The sequence below is a fragment of the Rhynchophorus ferrugineus genome, unplaced genomic scaffold, assembly GCF_030347505.1.
Source record: "Rhynchophorus ferrugineus isolate W39M unplaced genomic scaffold, kcgeb_rfMv2 rfM4, whole genome shotgun sequence".
In the NCBI taxonomy this organism is placed as follows: Eukaryota; Metazoa; Arthropoda; class Insecta; order Coleoptera; family Curculionidae; genus Rhynchophorus; species Rhynchophorus ferrugineus.
The window spans coordinates 34,419,474-34,434,007 of NW_027472583.1; the positions used below are offsets into that span (position 1 = coordinate 34,419,474).

At 37.3% G+C, this 14,534-nt stretch overlaps 1 protein-coding gene and 2 long non-coding RNA genes across 4 annotated transcripts in view; 2 read left to right on the forward strand and 1 right to left on the reverse strand.

Moving 5' to 3' along the window:
- Window positions 1-4,955: 4,955 nt before the first annotated feature.
- Window positions 4,956-5,419, reverse strand: LOC143195126 (uncharacterized). The gene is made up of 3 exons (XR_013005476.1): window positions 5,377-5,419; window positions 5,186-5,305; window positions 4,956-5,020 (listed from the first exon to the last, which is right to left on the reverse strand). It is a non-coding gene; the product is annotated as an uncharacterized LOC143195126 (long non-coding RNA).
- Window positions 5,420-5,989: 570 nt separating this feature from the next.
- LOC143196348 (torsin-1A) lies at window positions 5,990-7,911 on the forward strand (the record flags this gene model as incomplete). The annotated part of the gene is made up of 6 exons (XM_076404012.1): window positions 5,990-6,044; window positions 6,534-6,659; window positions 6,722-6,987; window positions 7,045-7,348; window positions 7,491-7,638; window positions 7,688-7,911. Coding segments are annotated over 6 exons (1,041 nt in total), but the record flags the coding sequence as incomplete, so codon positions are not given.
- A 5,249-nt stretch (window positions 7,912-13,160) lies between these two features.
- Window positions 13,161-14,534, forward strand: part of LOC143195138 (uncharacterized) — a 110,336-nt gene continuing 108,962 nt past the window's right edge. Inside the window, exons 1-2 of one of the 2 annotated variants that reach the window (XR_013005480.1) lie at window positions 13,161-13,533; window positions 13,591-13,670. This is a non-coding gene — a long non-coding RNA (uncharacterized LOC143195138). Of the gene's footprint in view, window positions 13,534-13,590; window positions 13,671-14,534 lie in introns of those variants that run through there. The other variant, XR_013005478.1, reaches the window with a different exon arrangement.

A 14,534-nucleotide genomic window follows, 5' to 3' on the forward strand; every position in this document is an offset into this window, starting at 1 on the left:
GATAGCATAAGTCGCACAAGCTCTCGAATTTTATTTTATTTGATGATATGTCCTTCGAAATATCAAAGTCCAGTAGGTCCTGGCACTTTATCACTATCGGTGGGCCAGAAAGTGGGTTCATGCCTTGAATGATTAGTAGTTGATAGTTGCAATTAGTAATATTAATTGCTGCGGGTAATCCGTGTCCTTTTCCAGGTGTTATTAATCGTGAACCCCAAATTTTGGAACCAATTTAACAAATAAGTCGCTGTATTGTTGTTTTGTTATTTTGTATCTTGGACTGTATCTTGTTGGTCTATAGCTCCTATGTTTATTTCAGCGCCGTTCTTTTCAATGCTAAATAGCGCAGCTTTGAAAAGGTAGCATTTCTTCTTGTTTTATCTCGTCTTGTTGCAAATTCTGTAACAAGTCAATTGAAAAATCCCATGTCTACCATAGTAAAACACATTTTTTGACAAAATTAGTTCTTTTTATTCAACATAATTCTCTTCAAGGGTGTGATTGTGTCCTATTTGAGTCTGAAATTCACTGAGCAATTTCATCATGTCGACGATGGTTGGCTCGTCAGTTTACAATTTCCTCGATTACAGTTTCCTGCTTTTTTACTTCAATTTGTTTATCATTTTTTTGTCGCATACATTCTTTTGTCGTTGAAATTGCTGTTTATTTTTTTTTAATGACAGGGACTCACTATCAGACAGGTTTTGCAGAGCTTTGAGCTTTGTCGAGTTGTCTTAATCGTTGTATAGCTGTAATTTTATTTCGCTGAAGTTTTTTATAATTAACATGTATGTTAAATATATGATTTATATCGATACAATAGCCAGTGTAGAACAGAAGAAGAATGAATGGGTAATTTATATCGAGTATGTTCAATAATATTTGGATGCCGAGCATGTTATACTATCTTACCATAAGGCAACAAACTAGACCCAAAAGCAAGAAAAGCTGTGATGGTGGGGTATACAGTATGAAAGTACATTATATAAAGCGTGCATAGAAAATTCCAAAGAAAAATCTGTAAAAAAACCAATACAGCCAGTTTTGCAAGAGGAAGAAGAAAACAAGAATGTGAGTGATGATGAAGAAAGCATTCAAGAGCATATAACAAACAGCGATGACGAACCTGATGAAAATGAACCTATCTTGTCTAAATTGGAGGAAACCAATTCTGGAAGAAAAATCTCCAGACCAAGGATACTCGACGACTATGTCTGCTTACTTCAACAGAAGAAAAACCTACAACTTTTAATGAAGCCTATATTAACGATACAAAAATACAAGATTAGTAGGTAAAGGATTCCAAGTACCATTCAGTGGTGAAGAATTCAGTTATGCTCCAGTATGCAGGCTACAAACCATTAAAATTCTCATATCAGTGTCCATTCAGCAGAAATGGAAGATACAGCAAATTCACGTTCCAACAGCATTCTTAAACGGCACAATTGATAAGGACATATACATAAAGACACCAGAGGGCCTAGACAGCGAAACAAAATATTTCAAATTAAAAATTTTATTGTATATATATTGGTATAAAAAATCGCGTTAATTATAAGAAAAAATAAAAATAGTGAAATAGTCTAAAAATATATATTTTTTCTAAACCTCTTAAAGAATAGTGATATTTTGGTAAACTTTAAAATGGGGTACCAACATTCCCCAAAATTAAGTACCAATTTTAAAGGTGTATTAAAATTGTATTTAATTTATTCTGAAAAAATATCCAAAAATATATATAAATAAATATCGATATTTTTTTTGCATCCCTAGGTAAATATATGATTTATATCGATATAAAAGCCAGTATAGAAAAGAAGAATTAGTAGATGGCTCTGTAATTTGTATCGAGTCTGTTCAAAATTGTTGTTCAAAGACCAGAGATGTAAATAAAATTTCTCTTTTGTTCCAAAGCCATAAGTGGTGTTATTAATTCCATCCCGACCCGAATCATAACTGATTCGTAACACTACACACTTTATACGCACATATTGCTACTTACTACATTGATTACTGTGATATTTATCAGCACACTTCACGTTTATAGATTCCCTATTGCAGAAAGTTCTAGTATATCCAAGCTGTTGGCAGTTTATGCATTAGGGAATACTATCATTTTTCTTCGGGGGTTCTACTTTTATTTTATTGTAGGAATGTTCGTCTGGTCGGTCGGTCAGAATGTGTGGTTGTCGATGCGAAGTGTCCGAATGCTCATTACTATTTTGTGGAAGGAATTCGCACGGGAACTCAAAAACACACTGGTTGAACAAAAACTTGTTTATTGCGATATTAAATGATACATGTGGCCGACGGGAGAATTGACAGGATATTAGGTTAGGTAAAGGAAGTATGGTAGCGCTGTGGAAGTGGTACGATTACAAGGGGTAGAGGAAAAGAAAAGGTGGCAAAAAAGACGTCGTCGTGGTGGTCGTTTATAGCCGCGAACCGCATGGTACCAATCCACCAGCATTGCCAACCCTTAACTTCGATGTAGGTTATGTAGGTGAATGGGTGGTGACCTAAAGGGTTGTAGCCATAGAAAAAAGTTCTAGCGATCGCTACATTACAATCTATTAGGTATTTTACCTCATAAATCGTTTTGTTGTTCTCATTTTGTACTATATCGATGTAAAACAGCGGAAAGGCCTTAGAAAGTTTTACGCCATTTGCATTTATCGTTTTTTTCACTATAAGCGTAACGGTTCCGATTTTATGTCAGTGAGCGTCTAGCTCGCCTTTAATATCATCCTGACTTGTTGGTAGTAGCCCTCTAATAACTACTCTGTACCACTTATCACTTTTTAATTTATGTGTCGAATTCGAGTTTATTGAATTGATTATCCGTCGTCTCTTTATTATGTTCTATTTAAATCAGACGCTAAATCTATTTAGTTTCTGACAACAAGGACTTGTTTTTACAAGTAACGTTAACGTCATTAATTGACAGAGCTTTGCACGGTACTGGGTTAGTGGCTATTCCTTTTTCTTCTGTGTTCTGAATTGATTAAAATTACCAATATTGCTTACCTGAATCGAGGGAGGCAGAGGAATTATATCTTCTTGCTTCTTTTCTTTTTATATTCAGTACAATATTTCCTTGATGTTTTCTTACTAGCGGGGAAGGTGTCATCTCGGACTTCTTTATTTATGTATTCTTCACTGCTGTCCATTCGGGTTGTTCATTGCATTTTGGTTTAACTGCTGATTAGTTGCTTTCAACACATTGTTTTCATTCATAAGAGCAGTTGGGTTCATTTTGTTTGACACTTCTATGTATTTTTACAAGAGTTCTTGTTTTTACTGTCCTGGTATTATAAGGTTTTTTTTTCGTTTTCTAGATTGACCAGCTAGAACCAAATGGTCTTCGGCTGATGTCGCTTCAGGTTCGGGATATGTTTGTTTTGCGGGCGACAGAGACCCTGGGGTTACGACTGGGACTGCTGTAATTTGTTTACTACCGGGGTTTGTGGACGGGTAGGGATTTTATTAAGGTGTTATCGTGTTCTAAGGTTCCTGAGCACGTTTATGAAATTTTTCACAAACGGAATCCCTGATTCGAGGTGTGTGTTGACGTTCCTCATAAACCATGGGACTCTGAGTAACGCACGGACTTTTTCGGATTGGAACACTTGGAGCTGTTCAAGTTGTCTCTTCGAGACATACCTGTTTCACACCTGTGCTCCATTGAGGCAGATTGGACGGACTAGCATTTTATATAAAGTCGCTTTGTGTGGGATTGGGAGTTTGCTTTTTCTGCAGAGTAAAGGAAATAATAAGCTGTACACGCCATTTCCTTTGCAAATGGCATGCTGGATTTGGGCAGACCATTGAAATCTGCGGTCGAACTGGAGACCGAAGGTATGAGACTTTCTGGAGCCAAGGGATATGGACTTTATCGATTTGGAGGCGATAGGCGCGAAACTCCTTCTTGCGGTGGAACGGCACAGCCTGAGTTTTGCTCGGGTTAATCTGAAGCCACCAGAATTTGTACCACGCTATCGCTTGGTTGTGACCCGGTTGTGAAGAAAGCTGTATCATCTGCGTAAAATGCTGTGTGGGAAAGTTTGTAGAACAGGAAATCAACCATATAAAGGTTGAATAGGGCTGGGGCTAATGGAGCGCCTTGCGGTACTCCTGCGGAGATTTGTTTACGACAGGAGACTGCGTCACCGATCCTCACCTGAAAGGACCTACCATCCTACCATTCCAGTATGAATCTATCAGGGATATTAGGTCATTCGGTAGATCTAATTTTTTAGTTTTAAATATTAGGCCGTGGTGCCATACTTGGTCGAAAGTTTTGGATACATCTAAGATGGCTCCTGTTTTTCGACCTTTTATCATTTCCTGGTAGATAGTTGCTGCGACACGGGCAACTTGATGAAGGCATGAATGTTTAGCACGGAAACCGAATTGTTCGTTTGGAATTATGTGATGTGCGTCTGTGAAATCGTTTAAAGCGTTTAATATCGCCCTTTCGGCAATTTTGGCGAGTGAACTAATCAAACTGATTGGCCTGTAGTTGAGATAGCTGCTTGCTGAGTGAGGTTTTTTAGATGGTTTGTTGTTATACCATCAGGGCCTGGAGCTTTTTTGGAGGACAAACGTTTTATGGAGAGCTGAAGGTCTTTGGGAGAGACTAGGCCCTTCAGAACTGACTGGAAATCTTTCCTCTTTAGAGAGGGGATAGTGTCGTTTATGATGGATAATGTCTGTTGAGGTGGGCCCAGAGGTGGGTTGCATTTCATTTGATTTTCGAACGCGTTTGCGAGGAGCTCTAACTCTGTCCCTGACTTCTCTGATTGCGCGCTGCGCCGTGCGTTTATCCTCTGGGTCCAGTGAGGCGCGAACTCTTCTCGCTAAACGGTTCTTGTGCCTGATTAGTTCTTTTAATTCTCTAGGTATTATAAGGGCGAAACTTGGAACGCTTCTTTTTTTCGCGGCATGTATTCGGTTCACTTTGGTTTGACTGTGTCGCCGTAACGTGTACCTGGGAACTTTTTGAATATGGAATCGTTAACTAAAAATACAGATGTATTTTTGTTATATTTCTAGAGAGTTGTTTTCGAGAAGAGAAAAACATGTCTTGACTTTACGAAGGTTGAGACCGACATTTTCTTTTAATTGAGTAAAATCTTCTTGACGTATTAATTTCTCTTCTCATTAATTTCATATATCTGCGTACATTCCATAAGTCCTCTGCCTAAAGCCTGTATTTTTGTTTTCACTGATAGTAGAACATCGGTTAACACTTTTAATAGGCTGCTTGAAGTACAAGTCTTCATGTCCTCCAGGTTTTTTTTTCCTAAAACATAGTAGATTTATTAAAAGATCCAGAAGAAAAGTCGAAAATTAAAAATAGTTGCAGAAATTTACCTGCAGTCTTCATAATAGAGAAGTTTGTTCTGTTCCATGTTCTGACCCTCCACAGTAATTTGATTTACCTATTTAATCAAATGTGTATCCTATCCCTACTTACCAAACTTTCTTTCTTACTCATATATAATATAATATTTTAGAGAGCATAATTGGCAACATCGCACGTTGAAATGACGTTCCTAGACGGTTAAATTGAAAAGATTTAGATGTTACTCCGACAGATCATCTTAGATATTTAAAAAAAAAACATCGATATATCGTAGGAAAAAAAACTATCGAAAATGTTTTTGCAACAACTAAGACATTTGTCGAAATTCGTCGATAAACATTGATATTTTTAAGAAAAAAATTGATATATCGGTTTAAAAAATCGATATTCTCTAAATATTGTAAAAACTAAATCCTTAAAACAAATAAACCAATTTTAAAGGTTTATCAAAAATAATTAAAAGGTTTTTTATTGTGTTTAAGAAATATCTTTAATATGTTCGAAAATATATCGACTAACATAAATATTGATATATCGTTCAAAAAAGTATCCATAAAAACATATATTTTGTGAAACAAGGAATTATGTATCGATATTTTTTGCCATCCCTAATAGTGCTAATTTCCATTCAAATCTAGAGGCTACAGACTACGAAGAAGTGTCATTCTTTTCTACGGTAAGTGTTACTTTCTTGATAAGGAAGATGTATTACTATATTCCTTCATATCTACACTGATAGACTTTTTCTTATATGATTTAGATCTGCTCAACATTACCTCTTATTTTATCCACAATTGAAGAATGGATAAAAACCTGTAAAATTCAGATAGGAATGAGTAACAGAGTATAGTATATTATGTGCACAAAATATTGAGAATTCCTCTGTATTTTGTGATTCTGTGGGAGTGAGTTGAAATAATAGAATTTCATAGAAACTTTCTACTAGGAAGTAGACATCTGCTCTGTTCTTCTTCATTGTCTTAATTTGAAAGAAGAGTTTTATATTAGGGCAATATTAACATTTTTGTTACAGTATATCGAAATTAACCTATTTAGTAATGATAAAAACTTCCACATTATTTTGCAATAGTACTTTTAAATATAAATTAAATTTATTTCTTACCTAAATAAATATATGAAATGATATCTAAATTTTATTTACTAGTTGTACTGATTTTATGGCTTATACAAGGCAACAGGTGTTTCAATTGGCCAAAAATAAATAGTGTTAATCCTTATTGTTACGTAAGAGAATGTTGCAATGATGATTGGATATATTTCAATAAACAAAGTATGATATATCTTTTGATATAAACCCATTACCATATATATAAATATGTATATATATTTTAGGGCTAATAGACAATTTAACAGAAAAAGTTTTTGGTCAACCTTTATTATTAACTGCAGTTGATGCTATTGTTGGTCATTTAAATCCTCATTATAAACCTAAAAAGGCATTAACTCTAAGTTTTCATGGTATGACTGGAACCGGAAAAAATTATGTTTCTAAATTTATTCTTGATAACATATATAGGGAGGGAATAAAGAGTAAATATGTTCATACTTTTATAGGAAGAATGCATTTTTCTGAAGAAGCTAATACAAACAAATATAAAGTCAGTATGCTTAATGTCTATTAGGATGTTATTTATATTCAAAGATATATTTTTTAGGAAAATCTTTATCAGTGGTTAAAAAACAATGTGACAAAATGTTCTCGCCAATTATTTATATTTGATGAAGTTGATAAAATGATACCTGAAGTGTTGAATGCTATAAAACCTTACATTGACTACCGTGATGATGTCGATGGGGTAGACTATACCAAATCAATATTCTTATTTCTTTCCAACACAGGAGCTGATATAGTCAATGAACACTATCATGATTTACATTTTGTTGAAGGCAAAAATAGGGAGGACTTAACACTAGCAGATTTTGAACCATTAATTAAGAAAGGAATCTTCAATGAAAAAGGTGTAAAAAGAGAGAGCACTGTTTTCTCATATTTTTAATGAATTGTTAGGTGCTTTCTGATATTTGACATATTTATGAACTTGCTTATATATTTTTAATTATATATATTTTTATGATTTATTTCTTTACTACTTAATTTTAGGTGGTTTTTTTCACAGTGATGCTATCAAACATAATCTCATTGATCACTTTATACCATTCCTACCTTTAGAAGAAAAACATATTCGATTATGTATAAAAGATGAATTTAAGGCTAGAAATGTTCACATACCTGATAAAAAGCATATTCAGTAAGACATTTCTGATTTTATTTCTAATTTTTAAGTAATTTTTTTTCAGAGAGATTTTGGACTATGTCGAATGGGGCCCAGATAGTTCAAAGTCATTTTCAAAAACTGGTTGTAAAGGCTTATCACAGAAAGTTGCACTTCTTGTAGCCAAGCATTCAGATAAATATTTCCCTGACAAAGATGAACTATAATATTGCTACACCAAATTGTCAATATATATAATAAAATGTTATTATTCAATATTATTATTGGGTGATATAAAGCTCAAATAAAGTTTATTTTTATTTTAATAACCCTAAGTGTTCAGAGAGTATCAACTATTATGCTTTTGCTAATATTAATTCTGGGACTATTATTATTCCATTTGTTGTATAGTAATGCTTGAGGCATTGTTTATAAATATGTGATTTAAATACATTTGCAGAATATTTAATATTATTATCCAGATGCGTCATTTTGATATATTGAATAGACAAAATGAACAAACAATTATTCTGGTTATTTTAATTTACATATTACACATATACCTGACATAATGTTATACATTGACATGACAGTAATCACCGTGGTCGATTTATTGACGATTATTGGACTAGCACACCATCTTGTGAAAATTCTGAATATATTAGATGTGAATAATTTTTTTTTTGGTCGTTTTGACGGGTGTCGTTTCGCGACTATACAACAGTACGGTGTTGATATGGGGGGGCACACATAAAATGTTTATATAAATTAATAAATAAATAAAATTAAAAACACAAACAGTGTATATACATTTTAAAAATGAAGGCAAATACAGGACCACAAACAACCATAACGAATTAGAGGTTCTATCCAGACAGTACACATCAGCACCCATACGAAGCGGTAATGGTTATCTGGTTATTAACACTAAACTTAGCATGGGCTAGATTCTATGGAGAAAAAATAAAAACGAATATCTCATAGAAATCCGAAGGAGTCTGTCTGTATTTTCTCCTGTTATATAACTGAAATAGGGACACGGTGACAAAACTCACAGTGAGCAGGCGGACTCGAAGTCATCAAGTGGCCGTGCGAGAAACGACAGTGGCCCAATCTCAGTCGATTCAAAGCAACGGCATGGTGACGAAACGAAGGAACGCGAAGAGAGAAGAAAAAATCAGCTGTAACCTCAAGGAGTATGTTGTGGTGAAACAAGAAACAAATGGGATAAAGTCAATATAACACACCAACATCTATTATGGGGAGGGGAGATGAGGCTGCCGATTTAGCCGCACTATCCACGCGGTCATTTCCCGGTATACCAACGTGAGAAGAGATCCACAATAAACTTGTCCTGATCCCATTCAGATAGAGGGTGCGGATAATTGACCGTGAGTCGGTGACCAGGGGATGGTTGAAATTCTGTTCCAAGAAACACTCGAGAGCACTTCGGGAGTCGGTCAGGACTAGCCATTCTTTGGATTGTGGATGATTCTGTTGTGATGTAGGATAAAGCTTTGAATATCGTGAAAAGTTCAGCGGTCAATACTGAACTAAGCTCAGGGAGCTTGAAACTGAATGTCCGGTTGTCCACCACAAATGCACTGCTAAGCCCGCTACGAAATTTGGAGCCATCGATATATGTGTGCTTGTGGTCAGAGTAGGAGGGGAGAAGTTGCCAGAACTTGGACCGAATAAGGTAAAGACAATGGCCTCTTTTGTAAAATTGGCATAAAGATATGTTTATGAAGGTGATAGTGAAGGTTCAAGGGGGAAAATTGGGGTGGTCGACAAGGGGGGGGCGGGTTGCGACAAGCCAATTTTAGCCCTGGGAAGAAGATCAGCAATTATATGAGAGGTACGAGTGGAGTTGTTAGGCATAAGACGGTCCAGGATGGGTGGATGACTCCAAGTAGAGGTCAGATTTAAGGAAGATGGTAGAGGAAGCGATCTCAGAGCAAACTTCACTGAAAGTAAATCCCTACGATAAGAAAGTGGTGGGGTAGATGTAAGACTACGCAAGTTAATTGCAGGGGACCATCGAAAGGATCCCAGCGATATTCTGAGTACAGGATTTTGACTGGGATCTAGGGATTTAAGGTAAGTTGGAGCAGCAGCGGCGAACAGTAGGGAGCAATAGTCTAGCTTAGGAAGGATTATGAAGGAATATTTTTTGAGTATGGTTTCCTGATCTTCACCAGTGTGCCGGCTGGATAGCCAACGTAGCATTTGCATGTTTCTGGAACAGCCAGTTTTAAGTTCGTTGATGGGATGCTTCCAGGACAGCCGGCAGTCGAAAATGAGTCCCAGAAACCTTGTACGATCAACAGTTTTGATTGGAGTATCATTAAGAGAGAAGGAATGGATGCGGGTACAGTTACGCTTCCGACAGAAATGGATTACTTTGAAGAAGAGATAAGGAATCCAGTGGAAGAGGGCCAGGAAGAAAGATGGTTTGGTTTGGTGGTTTAATGTCCCCTGAAGGTGCCTTTCTCCAAAGTTTGGAGACTTGAGCGCGTAATAAATAAATATGTACTCTGGCAAAATACTCAGAACAGCCAGTTTTAAGTTCGTTGATGGGATGCTTCCAGGACAGCTGGCAGTCGAAAATGAGCCCCAGAAACCTTGTACGATCAACAGTTTTGATTGGAGTATCATTAAGAGAGAAGGAATGGATGCGGGTACAGTTACGCTTCCGACAGAAATGGATTACTTTGAAGGAGAGATAAGGAATCAAATGGAAGAGGACCAGGAAGAAAGATGGTTTGGTTTGGTGGTTTAATGTCCCCTGAAGGTGCCTTTCTCCAAAGTTTGGAGACTTGAGCGCGTAATAAATAAGTATGTACTCAGGCAAAATACTCAGATAAGATATTTGGAATAACGGATGGGTTGGAATGCCAAGTGCCTTCAGAATAAAATCCAGCGATAGAGTTGGATGAGCGACCTTTGATTTTTCCAACCTTGTTCCAAAATTCTGTTGAAGAGGAACTATAGTTGAGGCTTTTGGAGAAGGTTGACCGGAACGACGATTTGACGTTATTAATGGTTCTTCTAAGCTAAGCCACGCTTGTGTTTGAAGGCAATGACATTTTCTATTGTTGGAGATGATCTAAAGCGTAATAGCGCCGGTATCCTCTCTCTGATCACTTGGGAGCAATGCTCATTCCGCCAAGGAACGGGATTATGTGCAAGATGAGATCGATGTAGTGGAATTGAGAGGGAGGCTGCGTGCCTTATTACAGCTATGAATCTGGCTAGGTTTACGGAAGGATCACCTGGAACCATGATAGGCGAGGTGAATGAATATTGATATATGGGCCAATCGGCTTTGGCGTATCAATCGTACAATATCGGTATTACCCAATTTGGTTGACAGTGCGTGACCGGGATCATTTTCCTTGTCAGATTTTGCACTCTTGCCTAGGTCAATCACAAATATTAAACAATCACTAACATAAATTCACGACCATACCCCGGCAGGATTCTAACCCGCGACTATCGCCTTTACCACTGCGCCAACCGCCAACAGTAGTTTTGTAAACATTTTAAAGAATTTATAAATATTAAGGTGTTTAACGGTTAATGCAATAAGTATAATTGTATAATAATACATATTTTTAAATTGTAAAAAATAGGCCCTAATTATGTTCGTTATTGTTATAATATGGATGCTAAGGTCCAATATCCCAGAAGTCAGGTTCAATTAAATAACTGGATACGTTTTCTAATTGTCTTAATAAATGAAGAAATGATGAAAGAAAATAAGGTTTTAATACCCTGGTCAATTGTTGAAAGATATGCCAGGTTTTTTCATCACTGAAAATATTGATGAAAAGTTTGAAAAGCCTTGTGAGATATGCGTATCGGCAGTGCCGATATTGGTATCTATCGCAAAACTGTTTTGATGATTTACACAAAGCTGACCACAAAAATAATCTCGGTGTATGAGCTTTTCATGAGTCGAGTGCGGTAAACATGATCAATCGAATAAACATGCGCGATGTGCGATTAAGACGTAAATAAATCGAATAATTTCTGAAATGAATCATAACCAACGATAAAAAATGTTTCCCGTACGATAGTCCAAAACACAAAGATCGCTGACAATAAAAAGTAAACCATCAAAAGCGTCTGCAGAAACAGAAATGTTAGATGATGAATTAATGATGATAACTTTAATGTAGATAATTAGATAAAAAACACAGACATAAAAGTCAACCACATTCGATCTTAAACGCCGAATCAAACTAACAGGTCAATTGAAAAGTTCCCGACCTGACACATATCTGTTTTAGTTAGCCCTAACCCTCAAAAGATGCTTGTATAAATTTGACAGATGTCGGATCATTAGTTTGTGAATTATAGCATTTTCAGTGAAGTAACTTTTGTTATTGTGAAAGAAAATTGATAAAAAGGAATTTCGCGTGTTGACACAATATTGATTTTTGGAGAGAAAAAATACGAATTGAAGAGAAAAAATATAGTTGTAGCAAAAATTTGGCTTCATGCTGAGTTTCCGGACACTGCATCCAGGAATATCAACCATCAAAGATTGGTATGCTAAGTTTAGACATGGTGAAATGAGCACCGAAGACGGTGAACGCAGTGAACGCCTAATAGAGGTTGCTATCGACGAAAACATTTAAAAAATCCACAAAATGATTTTGAATGACCGTAAATTGAAATTGAATGAAATAGCAGACACTCTAAAGATATTAACTGAACGTGTACATCATATCATTCACGAATATTTGGGTATGAGAAAGCTCTGTGCAAAGTGGGTGCCGTGCGAGCTCACTTTTAACCAAAAACAACGACGAGTTGATGATTCGGAGCAGTGTTTGAAGATGATCAAGCTTAATTACCCCGAGCTTTTGCGTTGATATGTGACAATGGATGAAATATGGCTCCATCATTTCACTCTGAAGTCAAATCGACAGTCATCCGAGTGGACCGCACACGACGAAACCCGCTCCAAAGAGTGGGAAAACGCAACAGTCGGCTGGCAAGTTTATGGCGTCTGTTTGGAATGCGCATTGAATAATTTTCATTGACTACCTTGAAAAAGGAAGGACCATCAACAGCGACTATTACATAGCGTTATTGGACCGTTTGAAGGACGAAATCGCGGAAAAACGGCGGCATTTGAAGAAAAAGAATGTGCTGCTTTACCAAGACAATGCACCGTGTCAAAAATCCATGAATTAGGCTTTGAATCGCTTCCTCATCCACCGAATTCTCCAGATACGGCCCCCATCGACTATTTCCTGTTCTCAGATCTCAGAAGAATGTTCGCTGGGAAGAAATGTTCGTCGAATGAAGAGGTGATCGACGAAACGGAGGCCTATTTTGAAGCAATCTTTTTCAAATCGTACTACAAAAATGGTATCGAAAATTTGGAGGGTCGCTGTAATCAGTGTATCACCCTTGAAGGGAATTATGTTGAATAAAAAAAAAAAATTTTGCCAAAAAAAAAATGTGTTTTGCTATGGCAGGCCGGGGACTTTTCAATTGACCTGTTGACCTGTATCAAGTGCATTAAGCGCTAACAACTTTTGTTGTTTTTGGGTTATTTTAAAACTACCATACAGTTGATTGCTCTCATTTTCTAGTTCATATACATAGATCTATATCATTAGTCACTTGCAACAATGTTCCAACTAGACGGTGGAATGCATGATGCATACCTGGTCGCGGAGACTTACCCTGGACTGACAAGTTGGACTGGGTTGTGTGGGACTGCCTCTGGGCTTACCAATACACTAAACCGAAACCGCCTCACAGTTGACCCATGTGGGTCGCTACGCGCTGATAGGACAGTTGTTATTGGGCACGAGGACCCAGCGACTATATTGATTTGCGAACTTGAGTTAACACACGACTGGATACTGTCGTATGGGGGCAAAAGTTATGACTGCAGCGACGGATGAGGTCGTATCAGCCTGGAAAAGGGGTGAGGTTAGCGGTGACGCGGTGCTAAGCTCCCAGCATGTCGACCAGCTCGCGAACAAGTGCGTTTTCAGAAGAACTTGAGCTGAGTTGTTGTTTGTGGAATGATTGAGATATGAAGTACTTGATTTCTGGAGTGTCAGTTTCCCTATGAATTTGATTATTTCTGAAAAACCATGGCGTTTAAGATTCTCCCGAGGAGCTTATTTTCGAAAACTTGAAGCCTTCTTATGGAAAATGATGGCATGGGTTTTCAGGGGGTTGATTTGCAACATCCAGAATTTGAACCACTTGACTGCATGATCGAGCTGCTTCTGTAAACGTTCATGAATTCTAACTTCGAACCTGGTGGCCGTGAAGAAAGCAGTGTCGTCAGGGTAAAACGCGACGTCAATGTGCTCTTTTCTCGGCAGATCTGAAATAAAGAGGTTAAATAAAGCTGTGGCCAGCGGTGAACCTTGAGCCAGCATCGATTTGTTTTCGACTGGAAAGTGTTTTCCTGATCTTGACCTGGAAATATCCGTCCGATAGATAGGACTTGATGAGAGCGGTTAGGTCTTCTGGGAGGCCTAACCCCACGCATTCTGCGATCAAACCGTCGTGCCAAACCTTGTCAAAGATTTTGGTTAGATCCATAAGGACTGCTCCAAGCTTTTTACGTTGATCAAGAGCGTGATGGATGTGTGCCGTTAGACGGATAGCCTGATGGACAGATGAGTGGTGAGCGCGAAAGCCGAATTTTTCATCAGGAATGATGTTGTTTTCCTTTGTGAAAGAGTTGAGAGCGTAGTGTATTGCCCTCTCGGCAAGCTACGAAATGGCACTTAGATGGCTGATGGGCCTGTAGTCAAATGGAGATGATTTCGCTTTCTTACAAATAACCGTTATATGTTCGTGTTTCTAAAAGGCCGGTAAATGTTGCAGCCTCATGATGGAGTTAATGATGTTTGCTTTTTTAACTGGGTAATCGATATTCCGTCGAA